Source organism: Papaver somniferum, chromosome 3 (genome assembly GCF_003573695.1).
Source record: "Papaver somniferum cultivar HN1 chromosome 3, ASM357369v1, whole genome shotgun sequence".
NCBI classification, from domain to species: domain Eukaryota; kingdom Viridiplantae; phylum Streptophyta; class Magnoliopsida; order Ranunculales; family Papaveraceae; genus Papaver; species Papaver somniferum.
In genome coordinates, this window is record NC_039360.1 from 50,165,616 (window position 1) to 50,187,168 (window position 21,553).

The window sequence follows — 21,553 nt, forward strand, 5'->3', positions numbered from 1 at the left end:
CAAGATGATTGTTGTACCGTTTACCCGCTCTTTAAGCAGGTGAATTAAACATAACCGTTGACCATCTACAAACGGTTGGGGCCATCCCGTAATGTTCACCTACACATTTCTCCACCTCTTTACACATCTCAACGTGGATTGATGAGACCCAAACACAATTCTCTGAAGTGACACTCCAGGCAACAATAAATCATCCAAAAAGAGAAAAACAAATAAATAAATAAAACCATTTAATTTATAAAACCTGCACTCACTCTGTTGTGAAGCTGATACCCAGAAAGAAAAAACAAGAAAAAGAAAAAAAAATTACTTCTTTCATCCATCAAAACAACAACAACAGATATAATTTGGTTCAAAGAAAACATTTTTATATCCTGAAATAGATTCAAAAGAGTTTGACAAAGAAAAATGGGTTTTAATGGTGGTGGTGGTGAATCAAACAGAGGTTTAACAAGGTTTTGGTCAGCTCCATCAACATGGTTAGATACATTAATACAACCAGATGATGATGTTGATGATGAAGGAATAAACACTACTACAAACCCAATATCAATACCAAAACCACAGCAACCAAAGCTAACACCACCATTACCACCATCATCTAACTTACCACCTCAAATCCCTACACTGAGTAGAAATAATTCAGCATCTATAAACTATATTGCTTCTTCTGCTGCTGCTTCGCCTGTAACTAATGTTTTTTTTGATAGTACTGCTACTAGTGCTGGTGATTTGGGTTTTCTAAGGCAGAATAGTTCACCTGCTGAACTACTTGCTAGACTTACTTCACTTCCTGCTTCAGTTGGGTCTGATGGGTTTTTGTCTAGCTATGGTGGTTCTGGAAATTATGAGTATAATCTCTCTTCTTGTCTTGATTTTCCAAGTAATAATAATAATAAAAGGTCTAGAGATTCAGATTTCCAACAGGAATCACCAAAAATATCACCTCATCCGCTGGTAAATCTTATTTAGACCCATCATTTTATTTTATTCTGTAGATTTTTCTTTGAATTCAAGTTTTTATTTTGTTAATAAAGAATGGGGTTTGATGAAAATTTGTTTTTTGGGTGTTGATTTGATGGATTATAGAAAGGGGAACAAAGTGGTGATTATGGTAATTATGGTGATATGGAGATGGAAAAGCTATTTGAAGATTCAGTTCCTTGCAGAGTTCGAGCTAAGCGTGGCTGTGCAACACATCCTCGTAGTATTGCAGAAAGAGTATGCTTCATTTCATTCATTCATTTGTTCTTCTTTTCTTTTATTTCCCAATCTAGTATGTGCGGGTTTAGCTCTGAATGATTAGTTAAAATTTATGGCTGTCTATTATTTTGGATTAGGTTCGAAGAACAAGAATCAGTGACAGGATAAGGAAACTTCAAGAGCTTGTGCCAAATATGGATAAGGTTGATTTGGTGTTTGCTAATTCTACTTAGAATTTCATATCTTTACCTGAAATGGTAATTATCATGGCTCATAGATTTTGTTGTTGCAATTGGTTGTTAATTGCAGCAAACAAACACTGCAGACATGTTGGAAGAGGCAGTTGAATATGTGAAGCTCCTACAGAAACAGATTCAGGTAAGTTTTTCACCGGATTACCGGGATAATAATCGTTACAAGAATGTAGATATTTTGCTTTGATGTAGTTATCAAACTCTTTCTTAAAGAATTTACTTGGCAGGAACTTTCTGAGCATCAACAAAATTGCAAATGCCTAGTTAGAGGTTAATTGGAAACGACATATAAGAGCGCATACCCACTTTTTTGGAGACCCTGATCAGATCAGTGACCTCAAATTTTCAGTTTTCCAGGGCAGAATTGGGTACCATCTTCCTCCTTAATTCCTACTTATTTTGAGGTCTACATCTTTTGGAAAATCCGACTTGGAATCGGGGAAAATGCTAAATTCTTCCCCGGTACATATGAGTGTAGTATCATGGATGCTTGTTATAGACTACCACGAGCTTCATGTTTTCATTAGTCGCGCTCTTAGAAGTTCTCCTTTTATTGATGTAAATTATTTTGTCCACGTATGTTTAATGTTTGCTAACACCATAATCGGCCGCCTGAACTAGCTACTATTGTGTTCTCTATCTGTTCATATCAAAATCCATAAAACTTGCTGTTTAGTTATCGAGAAAATATTAGATCAATAAAGAGTACTCTTTTTTGTAACCATTTTTTTTCTTTCATCTGTGTCTTATTTTTTGAGAAATGTTTGAGTTTCCATTCTTCATTTACTCGTATGCTCAGGTTATAGCTTTCTATACATGGTTATTGCTATTTAAGCCTTGCATTGTGCAAAAGGTAGTAAGTAGGTAAAAACCTTGAAGACAAGGAGGAAAATTTTGGCGATGGATGGGGACTACACTATGGGGACGAAACGGTTAAGAAAGTTCATTGTTATTGTTTTTTAGGCTTGCATAGTGCAATGGGGTAGTCAGTTGGGAAAATCCCTGAACTGGTGTTGGAAAAATCTGATGATGAATGTGACTACAATGAATGGGGGGGACAGTAAAGGGAGTATGATAGCTGAAGGAGGGCACCACCATTAGGGCGTATATATTCTGATGCTAAAGGAGTTATATCTTACAGATTTTTTTCTTAAAATCTTAGGTTTAGAGACGTGCACAGTTTTCATTTGAAGAGAGGTAATTAAGCTAAGTGGTGCCATAGTCAGAAGCTTCTCGGAACTGCACTTTTTATGGGCTCCAACAAGAAGGTACGACAAGTAGTTTTCATTTATTAGCAGTACTCTTCACTTATGTTCTTTGTGTGAATTAGAAGATTAGTGGTCGGCAATAGATTTTGTAAACTTTAGTTGAGAGAGTTCTTTGTATGAACTAGAAAATTAGTGGTGGGCAGTAGATTTTGTAAACTTTAGTTGAAAGGAAGTTGTACTAGCATTGGAAACTAGGACAAATTCATTTGGTACACAATGGAAACTATTGACATCAAAAGTGCCCACTAACATATATGTAGTTCAGATGATTATTACCTGCAACTCATTTTCATTGCATTTTTGGACGTTGTACAGAGGAAAATCATTCACTTAAGAAAACAAGAGCATGGTAATTGTGTCAAGTTTCCTTCTTGCTGGTCACTCACTGTGCAGAAGATAGTTAAGTTGTTTGGAGTTGCACGAAGCTTAGGGATGATGTGGTCATCCTAAGTTTTACTGCTACTCCCAAGCCATCCATAATCCATCTTAAGATTTGAACGTGTTTCATACTCGAATTTGGTGTCTCTGTTGCCAGTTATTTTAGCAAGTTACTGATAGTTTTCTAGAGTTAAAAACCAAAATTCTCTATCCCAAAACAGTGGCCGTGAATCCAACATAGAGTAGCAGGACAGCCGCCTTATCTCTTGGAGATATCCTAGCTTTAGCCAACACCTAAAAAGGCGAGTCTGTGGTTTCAATGACTCCTCCAATCCCAGTAGTACTGGTGGAGCTATCTAGGACCTGCCAGGTCCTTCCTCTAAATGGACCTGCGGGGACCACACAGTTGCCTTCCAAAATGCTCAATTAAGGGTACAGGGATATTTATTTTTGAAGCGAGGAGCTGGAAGGGGATCCCTAGATTCCATAAAATATCATTCTCCAGATGCCCCAATGCTCTTGGGAGTGAGGTATACCCATTAGATTGTTGTTTTGGCTCCCTTAAATCGCCTTGCATCGATCATCGAGTAGTTCCAGGTAAAAAGGAAGTTGGTATGTAGTACTCTTGTGGGGACGAAAGCTTGTACTCAAAAAACTATTATTGGTATTGCATTCCAGTTGACCTCAGAGAAAAGGGAATGCCACTATAACTCAAAAAACTTGTACAAATGATTCCATTATGGCCATGACTGACAAATATGCAAGCCATGGTCTACCAGCACCAAATGAGATGTACCAGAAGTTCCCAGCTTTGGTATCTTCTCGTCTTCCAGTTGCAAGCCTCTCCGGTTCAAAAATATCTGGTCCTTATAAATCTGAGGAAGTTGGTTTGCAAAACCAGGACATGATGTAATTATATGACCTTTTGGAATATCGCACTCTTTTTCCTTTACGAGTTTTAACATTGAAATCAGTGTGTTAGCATCGCAGTGCACAGTTTAATGGAGGATTAAGCATTATTGGCTGGCGTTGAGGGAATAATGGTTTCCCACTCGAATCACCTTCAAACACCCTTTTTAAACACCTCTGTGTTTAAGAAATTCTATTTCAGATGACTTTGGCTTGCTCTGTGTTACACAAGCCTAACCAAAATAGAATACCTTCATGCCTATACAAAGGGGCTTGGCTACTGTGCGCTAACCAGAGACTAATTCACCCTTGTTTCAGTAACAATTTAACCAACATAAACTTCAGAATTCTAAGAGCCTCGGAGAAGAACCAAAATAGTTCCTATCACACCGAGTAATCAGCATCATAGATTACACCGGGAGCATAAATAGGCGCAACAAACCGTGCACCCAATGAATGAAATGAGCTTGCACTCCGGGTTCAACAAGGAAAGTGATATAATCTTAAAACACATTTATTGTAGACACATCCCAGCTTTGGTAATTCTTCCTTCAACACCCCTGAACTACTCCTTTCATGAATCGCTAGCTAGTCCACCAAAAACTGGCAATGCATTCACAGTTGGCGGGAGATGTAATCGTTTTGTGCCACCTCGAGTATGGAAGTGAAGAGAAAAACTTTGCTACAAATAGAATGGATACAATTACAATTCAAAATTATATCGTACTAAAAAAAAACTCATTGGTATGCCATCTCTCAATGCTTTGGAAGTGCGTCCACTCTTCTTCAGAAAAGTGAACTAAAGTATGTTCACCTTGTTCAGAAAAAGTTTCAGTTGTAATAACTTTTTAAGTCGTAATTCTAGAATCAACTGCAACCCCATGCACATTTACTGGAACGTCTTGCAAAATAGAATATAAGTTTTGTAAAAGCGTAACTAAAACCAAGTTCGAAAAAGGAAAAACAGAAAATCTGCTGCTGGATCTCAGGTAAAGTGTAAAGTTCTGGAATACTGGCATGGTTTCGTCAGAAAACCATCATGTAATCTCGAATTCTGAATGGGACCAAATTTAAGATTCTTGCAAGTGCACAATATTACCTGAATGCCCAGAGTAGTTAAAAACGTAACAGCGGAAAGAAAGCAAAGATAAAAATGCACAGAGGGCGCAGTAGTCAATTACATAAAGTACAACCTACAATTTTGGAGAGAAAGAATTGTCAATTAAGTGCATATAATTAAGAGTAAAAATATAAAAAACCTAAGAAAAAGAAAATGAAAGGGAAGTGGTTGTGAGAGTAACAGTGAGATGTTCTGAATTATGACACAGATCTCTGAACCCTCTAAAATTATGTGTAAAAAGAAGGCTTTCACTTACAAGTCGGAAAACTAAAGCCTCCTCCCAGAGTCCAGAGATAAAAAACAAAAAAAGAAGAAAAAATTTCCTCATTCTTGAGATCCCTGCTATAGGGATTATAATCCTGTGAATCTTCAGGGGAGTTTGCCAAGGTACGGCAACCAGGCAATTTCGCAAAGGGCTTTTTGTTTTGACAACAAAATTGCTGCATGCACTCACCATATTTAGCAGCAGTATTTGATACTTTATTCAGTTTAGTCACACTTGATGTTTCTGTATATCCTTCTCACAAATAAAGTAGATCCCAGATAACCAACGGCTCCTGTAAATTTAGTTAAAACATGCCATTAGTAAATCATATCATGCTTTGGTTGGGTCAACAGTTGTTGAGGGTATTAATATTCGGAACAGAGCCCAACAATCAAAAAATGGATCAATAATAATTTAGGAAAAAAAAACAGAACGCAGACAGAAATATATGAAGAAAAATGTAATCTGCAAGAACTCACCACATAGAATTCCTAAACCGAGACAAAACATCGCAGTGTATCCAAAATAGAAGCTAGTTTGGAAGAAGCCGGACATCCTAGTTTTCACATAGTAGTAGTAAATAGAGTAGAGGTACACATAGATGGCAGTCGATGCAGCAGAGAAGAATGAAGTCCATTGCCAGTGGTAGTTTTCAGCATTCAGCAAGAAATATGTACCGACAATTGTGACACAGACGGTAACGATAACAAGAATTAGGAAAACCAGTAACATAAATCCATAGACATAGTACACCTGCAAGCAAGAAGAGATAAAAATGGGAATATTAGATTTGGTATTAAGATAAAAAAAAAAATGAACAGTTAAATGTAGCTAGCGATTGAAGAATACAAAATAAAACATAGCAGTAGTATGCATGTAACTTGCAAGAAAAGCCTCCTAGGACTGATTAAAGAGGAAGACATACCTTGTAATTCCAGAAGGATGTGAAGACAAAATACATCTCAATAAATATGCTGCCAAAGGGAAGAAGACCACCCATTAGTGAGACAACCGACGGTGTGAGATACCATTTCTTCTCAGGGATTGGACGAGGAATGGTCTTTACACGGCAAGGATTGTTTGGAGCACCACTCCAGTTTCTTCCAACAACAGTACCAAGAAGTGCTAGAGGGAAGGAGATGAAGGCCCAGATGACAAAAACAACTACCATTGTTCCAAAAGGAATAGCGGCTAGAGATCCGTAGAATATGGCAATTGTATTCAGTGCAAAGCCAATCCCAAAGCACATAAATGGAAAAAGTGAGGCCGTAAGGATCATTGATTTTATCCAGCTTTTACCTAAGAGTAAAAAAGTAGCAAGACTCCAGTAAGATACACTGAGCAAAGATGAAGAAGACCACCATCCTAAAGCAATCACATAAACTAAGCATTTTCAAGAGTGGGTCAAAGAAACATACCACCACTCCTGGAGTACAACCCTCCACTCACATAGCCAGAAATGAACGATGTAAGAGCATAACATACAATGAATGTGGTGACAATCGCTCCTCGCCTGAGACACGCCAACAATTTCGGAGGAAATTCAAAACAATTAGAAGGCAAATCAATAGAAAGAAGCACCACGCATAACAAAAAAGTTGTTGACGAACATAAACAGAATACTGCAAATGTGAGGAGAAAGAGGATACAAGTTTCCCATCCCCACTTAACGTTCAACATAAGTAAAGGTCAGAGCAAGTACCATCACAATAAGATTACAAAGGAGCAACTGCATATTATCATATTTTTTCGAATACTAGCTTTCTACCATTTATAGAGCATGACAACATCATTGATCCATAACCAATAATAGACTAAACACGGTAATACATTGTCTTCATTTTTCAACGGATCAGGAAACAAAATGTTTTATATGAAAACAATGTACACGTCGCAGCAAGCTCATTGGGATAAGAATTTGTGGACACAACAATTTACTGAAGCAACAAGATTCATCCATATTCAATCACAGGGCTAACAACATTACCCGATGTACAACATCCCAATGATTGCTAATAGAATGACAAGCAGCACAAGCATCGCAAGTTGAGCACCAGTACCAACAACTGCTGAAAGTAAGACCAGATTGCGGGGTGAACGGAAGACATCTCCATGGACAAGTTTCCATCCAGACTCTTCACTCGCATCCCTTTCCTGAGAACCAAGTGTTGCAACCATTTTTTGGATTGTTAGGCTTTACTATATCTAATGCCAGAACCCATATAAGAAAGAAAAGAAACTATAGCATCAGATTGAGTTAAGACAGCAATACCAGAGTCTCAAGATCATCATCCTCCCGAGCATATTTTGCGTAGTCATTTCTAAGAGTTCGCATAAGTATCATCGAGACCAAACCAGTGAGAAAGATAACCATCATGAAAGAATTGAAGATAGAAAACCAATGAATCTGCAAACCACGGATCACAGCTTATGTTACAAACTTCGGAATATATCAAGCGCACCAAAATATAGCTTATATTCATGTAAGCAATTAATCACCAAAAATTGGTGCACGTATAGCAAGAACCTGAGAAATCCTCATGCATTACAGACAGCAGCAATAACCAAAACAAAAAAAAAAAAACACTTCTACATGATAGTCAACCACTGTTCACCTGATGCTCAAAGAAGGGGTAGTCGAGGTAAACATCAAAACGCCGCCCGAAGGTGATATTTGTTGGGATCCATTTGACTGAGTATGTCATGTCTAAGGTTTTTCCTGCTTCTAAGGGTTTAGGGTTCTCTTGAGTGAGATTGACATGAATAATCTGCAAAGATGGAAGTAGTCAATGGTAATATTCAGGCGGAAACAGAAGTACTAGAGACAATGATTTTAGACAATTTTAGAGACCACAAACCTGATCTTCATTGTATCTAAAGGTAATACTCTTGTGCGTGTAAAGCACATGCTTAGTGTTATCATTGTTTTTGTCAGGGTGCAGTTCACCAACATAGCCTGTCATTAATCAGATATTTAGCCACACAATCAACAAATCAAACTCACCAAACCTTGTATAAAATTGAACCAAGCAACCAGCTATAAAAAAGACAATAGACGCTTGGATAACAACATACCCCATAAAGGCAAGTCATCTGGGGAGCGGACAAAGATCCCAACATGACAGCAGCAAAGAAGTAATCAGTAAACGTTCCAAAAAAGAACAAAAGAAAAACAGCTCTGTGTTAGAAACTAGCCACACTTATGTACCAATATGAGAAAACAACGAATAGTACAAAGGAAGAATCTAATGAAAAACTTTACCTATAAAAAATTCAAACCAATAAGTGTTCTCAATTGCATCCTTGAACTGTTTAACCTTTGCAGCATCCAGTTCAAGCTCACAAATTGTGCTCTTATCAACATTTTCTGGAAAAAAGAAGAAGAAGCCATAATCAAGTTGCCAAACAACAAATTATTTATTTTCAAGTTGCAATTTAACTACTGGAAGTAGGTAGAACAATAAAAAAGAGGAAATTAAACTTACTTCGGTACTTAATGTCAATCTGGCTATCAATGAGCTCATTTCCACCCAAAACCTCACCAAGTCCTCCCCACTTGTGAGCAGCATTGCCATTACCACCAGATAATTGACAAAACGGAAGGCTGTAGTAATTATACGTTTCTTGAGGATTATTGTATGGACCAACCTTGTTTACCCATAGCGTTACTGATTCATCTTGTGAATACTGCAAACACAAAAGACAAATATGTGTAAATTAAACAAAACCTAAACAATCCACAATCAAACATAACCTTGTACAATACTTATAGCTCAACATGTTTGCTAAATCAACATCATAATAGTACTCCAATGTAGCTGTAAAAAGTGGATTTGGTAACCCTAATTCAGATCGGAAAACAACACGAAAAGGATAGAAAACAGACCCTAATTTAACATAGATCTAACCCTAAATTCATGATTCTAGATCTAAACAAGCATTAGGAATCAAATTAACTCCGTACACGCAAGATCTGAGAAAATCAAGAAGAAGAAAATCAAAGTAGAAGATCCAAAAACTTGTTCATGAGAAAGCATAAGAAATTAGTAGTACCTTGTGATCAGATTCAGAAGCGAGATTAGGAGAAATGAAGTGTAACAGAAAAGGGGAAAGAAAGAATAGATAGAAAAATCGATGCATCGCGGATCTACAAAAACCCTAACTTTATTATTTTCAGCTCCTTAACGATAATGTTACACGGTGACAGAAAACAGAGAGAAAAAGATAATTTCTCAAAGCTTTCTTCTCTACAGTCTTCCTCTTCTTCTCTCTTTTTTGATTTTGATCGAGAGTTTTTGTTTATGGGGTTTTTTTCTTTCTTTCTTGACTTCACCTTTTTTTGGCTTTCAAGCAAGAATTTAGAGCGGAGAGAGAAAGAGAGGAACTGTACCTGAATCTTGATTTTTTTTATTTTAGTAGAAAATATTAATTCTTTGGGTAATAAGAGACGCCCAGTGTTTCACACGTTCACGGCACACGTGAATATGGGATCGGTTTTTTGTTCGTCCGGACCGGAGTAGCAGATCCAAGAAAGACTTGTCACATCCTAGAGAGACTTGTTTGATGAATGTAAATTGGTTATGAGATATATGAGCTTTCAAAATCAATATCACAAATTTATGAGCTAGATGCAGTTAAACAGAGATTAAATTCAGCACCAGTTTGCAAAGGTTAAAAAGTTGCGTAGTAGTTCTTCAGCTGCTATGCAATTTAAGTTATTTTGATAGACTCATTTGTACAATTAGGAACATACATGGCCATTTTTGGTCTTCAATGTAAAGCTAGTCACGCATTTTCCAAGTAAAAAGTTTGATTCTTTGTGATTGTGACAGTTTCATGTTTCGCATTCTTTTCCAACTATGAATCTCAGCTTATGTAGATGTAAGTTACATCTTTCTTTTGTGCTCCATCTCATACAGCAAGCTTAATCCCCCAAGTCACATTATGTGCTAGTTGCTTGGTCACAAAATCATCCAGTATACCAAACAGCCATTTCTTCTTCAGAAGTATCTCCAAGTAACCAATCAGTTTGCTGAAGCTTAAGATAATTACCTGTTTAACACAAGATTATTACTATAAGGGGGTGACTAGTAAAAGGAAAAAAGACCCCGAGAGTCGAGCAACCTCCAAGTCGAAGGTGAAAACTTGTGCACATGAATCCTCAATCACAAGTCAACTGAAGAGGCCGGAGTGATCTGGTATCCGAGATCGTTTATCTAGTTATGCAGCTACAAGACGTAAATGCATTGAAGAGAAATGAAAGCGACTCACAGTTTTTTCGCAAGGCACCGCCGCCAAAGAAAGCAATTGATTCAGCATGGTTAAGGAATCTCGTGTGCATAAACCTAATTTTTATAAATTCAAATGCTGAGTAAAGCTCGGTATCTTTAGCAACTGCTAAGAAACATATTGATTCAAAAGAAGCAACAGAGTCATAGGAAAATAACCTAAATATTCCTTCAAGTTCTTGCTCTAGACTTGTTCGATCACCAAATTCAGGTGTCACACTTCTTAGCAGACCTAAACCCAACAACACATAAGCATATGAAGTAACCATCCCTCTTTGTACAGTTAACAGCGTCATTCTCTAGGTAAACCTGCACTACTTGAAAGAATAAATTCATGTCTTCAAGGGTCAAATTGTAATCTGAAAATTTATGTCTTTCAATTTATGAATTATGATCTCACCAGAAAATGTCGAAAACTTTACCCACCTCATAACCAGTCTGATAAGTCATTTGCAAACTTGTCCACATCCTATGTTATTCTTTGACCCGCATCAAAACTGTTCCTGGCACGTAGAATACTTGCAAAGAAAATAAGTTCATCTGGTAAAGGAAGCTGCACTATATCATCACAAAAGAAGGACACTGTTACACCTCCATTGCCTGTTCATACCTAATCGTAACGCCAATCACTATTCAACTCAGACCTTATTGGCTTACCTTGTAGAAAGGATTACTCTTAATTTCTTAATAAATGCTTGGTAAAGTGACTTCCCCATCCTAGGGCCAGCTTGGCTGTTAAAAGCTAGTTCAAAATTCAAATGTATTCTAATGCTTTAAGTGTAAACATGACAGGAGAGATGGAGCACATGTCGCATACTTGAATGAACCGATCAATGGTGTCCATAATGGCTACATAAAAATGACCAGTTGAAGATTAAAATGATACGAAATGAAAATATTGATTTAAGAGGGCGCCGGGGGCAACATCACAGAACGAAATTGGTGGATAACCTTACTAACAAAAGTAGCAGCATCAGAAGCATACATCAAGATGCCTGGGTTTGAACTCCCAGAAGTAAATGAAACATAGTGTGAATCCTTCAAGGGATCAATACATAGAAGTATGGAACTACTCACTATGTACAGCCTCTAAATAGGGTCACAAATTTATAAGGAAGAGTGGTTGTTAAAAATATTGCATCATATTACATTAGTGATCCATCTTAGTGTCTCTTGCTTTCCATCCTAACTCACATCAACCTCGACTGTAGTATTTACTAAATATAGTTGAGTCTGAGATGAGATAAGATTAGATTGGGTGGACTTTGAAGAACACTTGTACCAACAATCAACTGAGCAAGGATGCCTTATTCTGCTCCTAAACTTTACACTGGCCCCTACAGCATTCAAGATAGTTGCAACATAAGTTACCCATTCACATATTGAATCTAACTTTAGCTTACCATTCAAAGAAGCAATGCGAGCTGAGATCCAAGTCCTCAATGCAACAAGTAAAGCTACTGCACACAGTTGTCCTCCCTGGCTATCCAGAATTGTGGGTACCTAGAGGAAAGGAACTTAACAAGCTAAATTAAGTAATTAACCTCTTTGTAAATTATTTCCCAGAAAAAAAAATCACATCCTGCTCCAAACATAGCACAGCTTCAAAGGGCATTTGCAATAAGGAAGAAGGAATGAAACAAAACTAAATGAATATACATATAAACATCCATTGGTTGGATTGTGTTGATGTACATTTTTGTAGTTCAGTCATGAATATAAGCCGTTGCTTCATTGATATAAGAATTTAACTTCTCCAGTTTAACAGCTACAAAATACTACAGCCCGTTCGTTTCAAGGAATTGGGAATTTTAATTCCTAGGAATCCAATTCGCTCCAAAATGATAGATTTCCATTGCATTGGTCCAATGATCAATGGAATTGGATTCCGGGGTAAAAACAAAGGTAATTGAATTACCTCAACCGAACATAAATTTTTTGGATTGGAATCCAATTCCAAGAATTGGATTACCCCATAATTGAATTCCTAGGATTCTAATTCTCCCAACTGAACGGGCTGTAACATTTAAATATAAACTTGATGCTAATACTACATAAATCAATAAACGTGTTGTTTACTCATATCTTTACAAGAGGATATGGCGTGGATCATTTCGATATGCCTCGTAGCTCCTGAAATGCACTCGTCGTTTCTGCATCAAACCCCCCTGCAAATTGATGTACACGGAAAGCAAACTTTACCCCTTGGAGCATCAGTTCTTCGAAGTCAGGAGCACCACCAGCGGCTTTCAGCTCTCTTGAAACTGTATTCATGAACTTTGTTGCTAACTTAACTGATGCAAGCTTGATCTGACGTAAAATTCCTGTTTCAAGCATCCAGTCAGTGGGAATATGGAAACCTTTATACCTATTAGTTGAAGATTCTCTCATTCTTGACAAATTGTAAGCTCCATTTTCTAATTTCTCGAATGAAGTTTGCATCTTCTTCAAGGCAGCTGCACAAGGTAGTCCAATATCATCAATGAAATTTGAAGCTTCTAATTCAAGCATCTTTTTAAGATCACAGTATGCAAATGCAGCTTCTCTTAATGCATCTTCTTTTTTCTCAGGCCATTCAAAGTGTTTCAGAACAGCTGTTTCATCCACCAAGGTTGAGAGCTCATCATCAAGCCATTTCACAAAAGCAACCACATCCTCAATTTTGGCGAAATCTGCATTTTCAACTTGTTTTATCAGATTTCTTATGAAATCTCCACGGTTTGCAACATCACATTTGATAGCAAGTAAATGAGATGACTTATTTTCAATTTCTCCAATCATCTGGCGAGTATTAGTAGGTGCAATATCTAAACCACCAGATTTTTTCACTGAATCCTTTCTCCTCATTAATGAATTGTAGAGTTGAATCACTTCCGGTACTCTTCTAAGACCAATTGAAAGCAATGGTGGCTGTGGAGGAAAAGGCAGCTTATTTCTAGCTAATGGAGGCGGTGGTGGAGGAGGAGGCGCCAATAGAGGAGGTGGTGGTGCCTGATACTTGACTTTAGCCATTGGAAGTGGAGGTGGGGGTGGGGGTGGAGGTTTTTTACCCATTGGAGGAGGTAGTGGTGGTGGAGCTGGAAAAGAAGTGCTTTTAATCATTGTAGGTGGTGGTGGTTGTGGTGGTGGCAGAGGTGAATTGATTGTTTTCTGCTTTGGTTCTTCACACATTTTCTTCTTCAATTCAGAGATTTTAATTTCCAAATCCTTAACAACTTTATCTTTTTCATTCCTTTCTTCATCAATCTTCATCTTTAACCTTTCAAGTTCCTTCACTACTCTCTGATTTGCATTCAGTTGGCAATTTCGAACATCAGCAGAAGCACAAGTAGGAAAATATGAAAAAATTGTTTTAGGTTTTTTTGCTACTGGTAATGGTGATTGAGATGATTGGGAACGTTTTAATGACAATTTGTGAAAACCCATTGATGCCTAGTTTAACAAGCTTCCACTGTAAATTTGTGTTCTACTTGAATTTGGAAGTAGAGCAGTGAAGAAGAAGGTGTTTTTATGAATGAATGAAAAAATTTGTGTTCTACACTTAAATTTGGAAGTAGAGCAGTGAAAAGGAAAGTGTTTGTATGAGAGACGCGTATGAAAAAAATGGGAAAGACGCGTAATGAGCTTGCCAGTTCGTTCCGTGCTAAGGGGATCCCTACCCTTTTAGTGACTTGGCGGATATATTTGGATGCTGCCGATGAACCCAACCATGACTTTGTAGCGGCGGTAATAGTCGAATACTTATGCAACTATTATAAACTTCGCCGACGCCTGCTATATTAGTCGTGTGGCTCGTCAAGCAGGCTTTGATCAAGGTGTTGATTAATATTTGCATCATTCTCGTCGTTCTGAATACGACGTTGTGGAGGTAGGTTTTACTCGTTTCATTTTTGGGGATGGCTAACTGTGCTTTTTGCCATCGCTTTCCTCGCCTTATATGGATTTGTTTCCTTGATTGCGAGTTACGAGTCACACGTGGTTGGCTTATGGAAACATATTAAAGAGAATTATGAAAATTCAGCATCAAACTTGAATATAACAACTTGCTTCAAACAAAAATTCAAAAATAATAATTGGTTTAATATTATAGGTACTCCATTATTATTAAAAGAATCACTATAGTGATGACAACATTGGAAGCATAACTTGTAACTGCAATCAGTGCATTCTCGATGACTGAAACTTCACCGATTTGTGAAGAGCTCCCGAATAATCTCCAATACCTCAATTACATCATATACACTAGTGTGAAAAAAAGAAAAATGAGATAGTCTTGTTAGAGCATCGCTCGGTCAAACTCACAAGTGTTGTTATCTCAAACTTATTGTCATATTAAGTTGTGAAAACTATATCTTGATTTCTAATCTACAATAATTAAGTTTAGGATTAGGATAGAAGGTCTAGTTGAGAAACGGACATCACGCGATCATCATTGCGTTCTCCCGTTTGAAGACGAAGATCAACCGAAGCTTTTGCGAACTTCTTCAACAAAAGGTAAGTGACGACTAAACCACATATATTTCAAAGTTATATTCATCTTTCTATCTACGGGATGTTGTCGCATGACTAATTAGACTATGGTAAGCATATCAAGAATTTCGATTCAAGTTTATCTTGGAAATGAGTTCTCGAAATATATGACTAAGCTTAATGAACATTTGTTCATACTTGATGAATTTCGATTAAGAATAATTTATTGTTCGTAATGTAAATTATGATTCAAGATTATCATTTGAAAATAGCTGGAGCAATGATACGTGTCATTAATGTTATTTGGGAATGTTTCAAATCGATTTAGAGAAGAATTTAGAACTACTATTATATTCATATACAAGATAGTATAATACCATTCTTACAAACTGGGAGAACTTTTATAAGCCCGGAACCGTAGAACATGTACTTTGTACAAGTACCGGAGTAGTTATATGTCGACAACAGCTTTTTGGCACGTGTACCAGTATGCATACCTTAAAAGTTCTGTGAACTCGTGAACCCGGATCAGTATGCAAACCAGTACGCGTACTGAAAAAGAACTATTGGTCTCGGAACCGCTTTGGTACCCATACCGCTACGCATACCAGAAAAGTTATGTGAACTCCGGAACTCGGTTATGTATTAATGTATACATATTGCTACACGTACCATGATGTAATTGTTCACGAACAGGTTAAGTATTGGACCTAGTACGACTACTTACAATGTCGATTAATTTTAAATGCAATACATTTGAAAAATCTCTAAAAACATTATAGGCATATTTGATCATATGATTGTGACTCGAGATTAAAGTCTTAAGTGTTATATGAAAATGGTCAAGCTTATAGTTCAGTTGGCTTGTCTCGGCTAACCATTCATGAACGTTATCCTTATATACAGTTCAGTTGTGGTCCATCCTAACCAGAGTGTATATCTTGTTATGTAAATCAGATTCAAAGATTCATCTAACGGTGGATATTGTATGCTTGGTTCCAAAGCTATCTTATCTTAACCTAAAGCAACCTATGCTTTGAATGTCTATAAAAGGGGAATCGTGTTATATCCAAACATAGGTAATCATTCTAAACTCTCATTTCAATCATTGAAACATCCTTAGAATACGACAATGGTAATGTCACACATACCATTAGCTTCAAGTAATTTTGAAGCGATCGAATGATCAATACAAAACTTCCCGAGCTAACATCAAATGACTGTCTCACACGAATTATATAAGATGTTCAAGGTAATTTTCACATGATCATCTTTTGACTTAATATCTAGTTTCCAACAAATAAATTGTTTCCAACTAAACTCGTCAAGAATATGATGAACATAGCTAAAGGAAAAAGCTTCCAACACATATTACGAGAAATAAATAAGCGAGATAAACTCGGCTCCAAATAACAAATGTGTATAATGTAAAAGTATATATAGATATACGACTTAGTCTCATTAGAAGATAGAATAAAATAGACTTCTGAGTGATAAATAAGTTTTAGTCTCCACAGACCTTTTGTTGATGAAGTTCCTCCAAGCTCCTCAGTAGATCTTCTTATTTAATTGGTGAACGTCGTGAAGTCTAAAGCTCAACTACACATTTTATCCTAATCCGATACATAGCTATAAGTACATTAAAAATCAAGTATATAGTTTTGATCAACTAAACTTGACAAACAATCTTGAGATAACAATACTTGCGAGTTCGACCGAGCAGTGCTCTAACACAAGGATCGGTCACACAACCTCTTATGGTCTGTGAGGCCCGGAAAATTATGCCTTTGGCGCGTTGGCATGCAGGCCGTAATCTCCCCGATGCGCCATGATGAAGCTATGATCTGGGCCTCAAAGCTAGGCAGATGCACGTTCATCTGCCTTTGCAAGAATGCTCGTGGAGCATGATGCGACTAACTTAGCTTTCACACCGTTCCAAACTCACCCTTATCCGCTAAAGGGTATAAGGTCGTAGGGCCAAGGCCAATTCATCTTGCATGCATCACTGGCCTTGCCTCAACGTAGGATATTTATCACTGAATTTCCTATCTAGTTGAGCAACCATCAAACTACTTAGGCATAGGCTGTTCTAAGCCTTTTTCCAATTCCCTACCTTACCACGCTTACCAAATTCGTATAGCTTGATAGAAAGTATGATCATCCACTTGCTGGCATGCAACTAAGCCTCATCAATCTTGGCCGCAATCATCTCTTGCATCAAGCTACCGAGCTTAGATGATATGAGGGGCCAACGTGCTGGACCGGCAATGCTGCAACTCATTGCGGCTGCCTATGTACCCTTCCTACTCTAAAGGGATCAAGCACAAACCGTAGTTTATCCTCGAAGGGGAAAAAACTTAAGCAAACTCATTTGCAAGGTTGTGGCCTAGCAAAAATGGTATTGGCCTCGTCCGTATAGGCCGTTTCGTCAAAATGCACAATGATTATGCATTATCGGGTCCGTGACATGGCATAATGATGCCTAAGCATCAAATGACCTTTTCGCAAGGCTACGCAACTATAAATGAGCTTTAGGCATCATTTATACTCTTCCGGCTAAGCTATGAAGCTTTCTTGGTACATAGTCCGCATATGCACCTTCAACCAACTACCCCTCCCTATATATGTTAACTTGACATTTTTACACCTTTGATTAGGGGAGGAAAAACCATTCACCAAGTCTCCCTTTTACTATTCATGATCAATGATTGCGTGTAATGACTGTGCAACACTCATTCGGCCAACCCTCTCTGGCCTGATGCACAATAATTGTGCGATATTGGCTATAGGCCAATAGCTTTCATAATGCGCAATGATTACGCTACAAGCTCAAGGCCACCTATCCAACTGGCCTAATGCATCATTTTATGCGAGATTTGGCTCTTGGCCAAATACCAAACACAATGCGCCGTTTTGGCGCGGTATTGGCCTTAAGCCAATCTACCTCTTACCAACCAACGGAAGCTTTGGATGAAGCTTCATCTCAGGCCATGGCGCACGCTAAAAAGATGCGTCATGCTAAAAACACGTGGTGTTACATGGTCGGTCGCACCAATTTCCAGAATCAGTCACACCAATTACAATGATCGATCATACCATCTCATGGTAATTACTTAGGATCGGTTACACCAATTATCAAAACCGGTCATACAAAATCATAAGTCTAGGTATTGTGATCGGTTATACCAAGATACATAACCTGAGTTAAGAACAGTTCTACCAACACACACATATTAGTCTTCCAAAGAGTTTGAAATGGATATCCGGACCAATATATACCTATTGATTTCCCTTTCAATTCATGAAACAAGTTCACGAACTTACTTCCTTTAAACAAATGTAAAGTATTGTTTCCTATGATGAAATCTTCACCATACACCCATACACATAATCATAAAAGTATATACAAGATTATGTCGATGTCATATCTATGACGTTGAAAAGATGAGCATTATACTTCGTAATATAATTCCATAATACTATGACCATACTATTATGATCATGTCTGGCCACTAGAGTATTATTTATATACAAGCTACGCATGTTATGTTTTCAATATATCACGACTTGAAAGATACATTAAGAATTGAAACAATTTCAAGTCATGAATATTACTAACCTCAAGTGGAAGGATGATGTCGTCGTTGTAATCGTTACTTCTTCTTATTCTTCAGGTTTTTGGAGTAATACTTGTATGTCTCAATATTCCTAGACTTTCTAGTCTAGCCTAAACGAAGTTGACTCTAGTATTTAATCAAGAGACTCTATATAAGTTTTGATACTAAAATATGACAACCAAATTTGACATACCAACTCTTGGTGAGTTCAACCTAGCTATGCTCTAACAAGATCTGTCTTTAACTACATCAAGTGGGATTTACTAGTAGCATTGTAGTTACGTTCCAATGTTTTCCATACTTCATAAGAGAAAGTGCGATCAAGCACCTGAGAATGACATACCTCTGTTAAAGCAGAAAATAACTATGAAAGAATAACTTGAGTCACTTGACCTTGATCCACCCAATAGTTATATGCATGATTCTCGACAAAATCTAAAGCATCATCATATATATGTAAATTATCATAAGTAAGAGCAGATAATAATATGACTGCGGAAGCATATCGCCGAATATACTTAACTGGACATTAGAAACTACCATCAGCAAAATCTAAAAAGATTGTAGTTGCTTACTAATAAGGGAACTACTTTGAGATTTTCATAAATCATAATTTATTGAAGATGGTCCTTATGTTTTCTATGGCAGGTTTGAATACAAGGTTTGAAAAATGGCAGTTATTTATGAGAAAATGGTCGTTAAAACGGCCATGCTTATGTAGCGTATTCGTGAGGGTCGCTGATACCATATATGTATATCACCGATAAATAGGATATGATGACGTTATTTAGACCCGTTATAATCGTTTTCACACATGTTATAACTGTTATTTTAAAACTGAATTTTACGTTTATTTCCTTCTAAATACTCCCTCTGTACCTATTAGCGGAATTTTGAATTTTTCTTGTCCCATTAGGAACAGAGTTAAAAGCCTCATTTGATTGCTTTTAAGGCTTTTTGATAAAGTACCCCTACTTTTAACATAACACTAAAAAAGTGCCCCCATTTTTTAAAAATTTGTTAAAATACCCTTCCCTTGACCCTTTTTTTTTCAGAAAATGGGAAAATACGGGAATCGTTAGTTAACAGACGTTAATGCTTAGGTGGCAGCGACAAAAAGTATAAAAAACCCTTAAACTGAGTTGAGCTGAATCCACTTGACTCGCCGATTCAAAACACCAAGTCAAGTTTCTGCAACTGTCATATTCCCAATTCAATATTCTTCAACCTGTATTTATAGAAATGATGAACCCAAGTTTCTACAAGTCTAAAATTTTCACAAAAGTACTTAATTATATATATAAAAAGATGTCCAAAATATTCATCATATGTTTAATGTTTTCAGCAACCAAAATAACACTAAAAAAAGACAACCTTAACTACTGTAAACCAGATATTACTATATTGCAACCATTCACTTCTTTGTATGAGCGTTGTTATATTTCTTTGAAGTTGTAGAAGCTTTAGCAGGTGCCTTTTGAATATTAGATGGTTGAGATTTCTTAGCTTTAGAAGAAGATGCAACTTTAGAAGAAGATGGCTGAGATTTCTTAGCTTTAGAAGTAGATGCAACAGGTATTTCATTGAATGTGAAGGTAGCACCATATACTTGAGTTCTTTGCCTCTTTGCTTTAGGATTCTTACCAACATCACCACCTGGACATGTGATTTTGTTATGACCAGTTGAACCACAGGTTCGACATGAGTATACCTTTTTTTTGTGATTTAGGCTTATCCCATGCTCTCCTCCTCTTAACTCCTGTTTTTCTGATTTTGATAGCAGATTCCAGCTCAATCTTTTCATGTTCTTCCAACTAAACAATAATAATGGACTATAAAGTTAGAATGACATCCTAAAGAAATGAAGTCAACAATGTAAATTACTAGAACAAATTACATGAAATAACTTGAGCAAAATGACTAGAAAAAATACCTCAGGCCAATCTTCTTGAGCAGGAAATGGAAACACAACTGGAGCATATGTGGCCCTGTATGCAGCAACTGAATAATAATGAGAACAGTACCTGCCAACATTCCAAAATTGTTATTGCAGTTGCATAAATACATAGCTAGTAAAGTTGACAAACAACAATAAAAAAATAAAAATGGAAGTTGGACAGTATGTACTTACTTTGTCCAATCAGGTCTGAATGGTTTCAAGGAACATACTGCATGTTGGCAAACAAAGCCGCTGAGTTGCCATTGCAGACAACTGCATGTCTTTTCTTCCAAGTTGACAATAAAAATTGCCTTGCTACCTTCATTTATAACCTCATACACTTTACTACTAACACATGGTTCAACTTTAAATGCACCAACCAACTTCATCATCTTCCCAATTAGTTTCATTGCGGTTGGAACCAATTCATCCGGATTCCAAGATGCACTCTCCTTTCTTCTTTTGTGAAATATACTCATAACCAATTGATTGTAAAGAATTCCTAGTCTACATACTGATAGCTATCTAAAACACCTAATTTTATATCTAGTATTTATGCTTTCCTTGCTAAGTTTTCTTGTAAATTATGTATCTTATGTTTGTTTTTGAGTATTTAGGTACTTTGGAGTCATTTGGAACAAAGGAAGAAGAACAAGGCAAAAAGATGCAAATGTTGTTGGAGACAAACTATTTCTCATTATTTGCTTCTATTTCTTAATTTTTGTCTGAAAAGCATGTCGGCTTTAGTGATGCAAATTTATGTCTGAAAAGCACGACTGCTTTAGTGATGAAGAGAAATTGTAGAGAAGAAGTGGATATGAGAAGTAAGAGACGGCTGCTGT

General features: G+C 37.0%; 3 protein-coding genes across 3 annotated transcripts; 1 reads left to right on the top strand and 2 right to left on the bottom strand.

The window, feature by feature from the left end:
• The first annotated feature begins 239 nt into the window (after positions 1-239).
• LOC113356116 (transcription factor bHLH80-like) lies at positions 240-2,181 on the top strand. The gene is made up of 5 exons (XM_026599133.1): positions 240-957; positions 1,090-1,221; positions 1,341-1,406; positions 1,513-1,581; positions 1,685-2,181. The coding sequence occupies exons 1-5, from the start codon at positions 409-411 to the stop codon at positions 1,730-1,732; spliced, it is 864 nt and encodes a 287-aa protein (XP_026454918.1). The 5' UTR covers positions 240-408; the 3' UTR covers positions 1,733-2,181.
• A 2,947-nt stretch (positions 2,182-5,128) lies between these two features.
• On the bottom strand, positions 5,129-9,832 carry LOC113356117 (transmembrane 9 superfamily member 1). The gene is made up of 12 exons (XM_026599134.1): positions 9,451-9,832; positions 8,883-9,084; positions 8,660-8,764; positions 8,473-8,490; positions 8,256-8,353; positions 8,013-8,165; positions 7,670-7,804; positions 7,385-7,551; positions 6,816-6,910; positions 6,323-6,696; positions 5,877-6,150; positions 5,129-5,689 (listed from the first exon to the last, which is right to left on the bottom strand). The coding sequence occupies exons 1-12, from the start codon at positions 9,535-9,537 to the stop codon at positions 5,622-5,624; spliced, it is 1,776 nt and encodes a 591-aa protein (XP_026454919.1). The 5' UTR covers positions 9,538-9,832; the 3' UTR covers positions 5,129-5,621.
• A 2,488-nt stretch (positions 9,833-12,320) lies between these two features.
• On the bottom strand, positions 12,321-14,387 carry LOC113356118 (protein CHUP1, chloroplastic-like). The gene has a single exon (XM_026599135.1). It carries the CDS (start codon positions 14,109-14,111, stop codon positions 12,795-12,797), a length of 1,317 nt encoding a protein of 438 aa, XP_026454920.1. The 5' UTR covers positions 14,112-14,387; the 3' UTR covers positions 12,321-12,794.
• Between the last annotated feature and the right edge of the window lie 7,166 nt (positions 14,388-21,553).

Excerpts from the sequence above, each read along its gene's own strand:
- LOC113356116 (XM_026599133.1), top strand. The coding sequence starts at position 409 with ATGGGTTTTAATGGTGGTGGTGGTGAATCAAACAGAGGTTTAACAAGG. Across the intron at positions 1,222-1,340 it reads CTCGTAGTATTGCAGAAAGA|GTTCGAAGAACAAGAATCAG; the intron begins GTATGCTTCATT and ends ATTTTGGATTAG. Across the intron at positions 1,407-1,512 it reads TTGTGCCAAATATGGATAAG|CAAACAAACACTGCAGACAT; the intron begins GTTGATTTGGTG and ends TGTTAATTGCAG.
- LOC113356117 (XM_026599134.1), bottom strand. The coding sequence starts at position 9,537 with ATGCATCGATTTTTCTATCTATTCTTTCTTTCCCCTTTTCTGTTACAC. Across the intron at positions 8,765-8,882 it reads GATTGACATTAAGTACCGAA|AAAATGTTGATAAGAGCACA; the intron begins GTAAGTTTAATT and ends TCTTTTTTCCAG. Across the intron at positions 6,911-7,384 it reads ATTGGGATGTTGTACATCGG|GCGAGGAGCGATTGTCACCA; the intron begins GTAATGTTGTTA and ends GGCGTGTCTCAG.
- LOC113356118 (XM_026599135.1), bottom strand. The coding sequence starts at position 14,111 with ATGGGTTTTCACAAATTGTCATTAAAACGTTCCCAATCATCTCAATCA.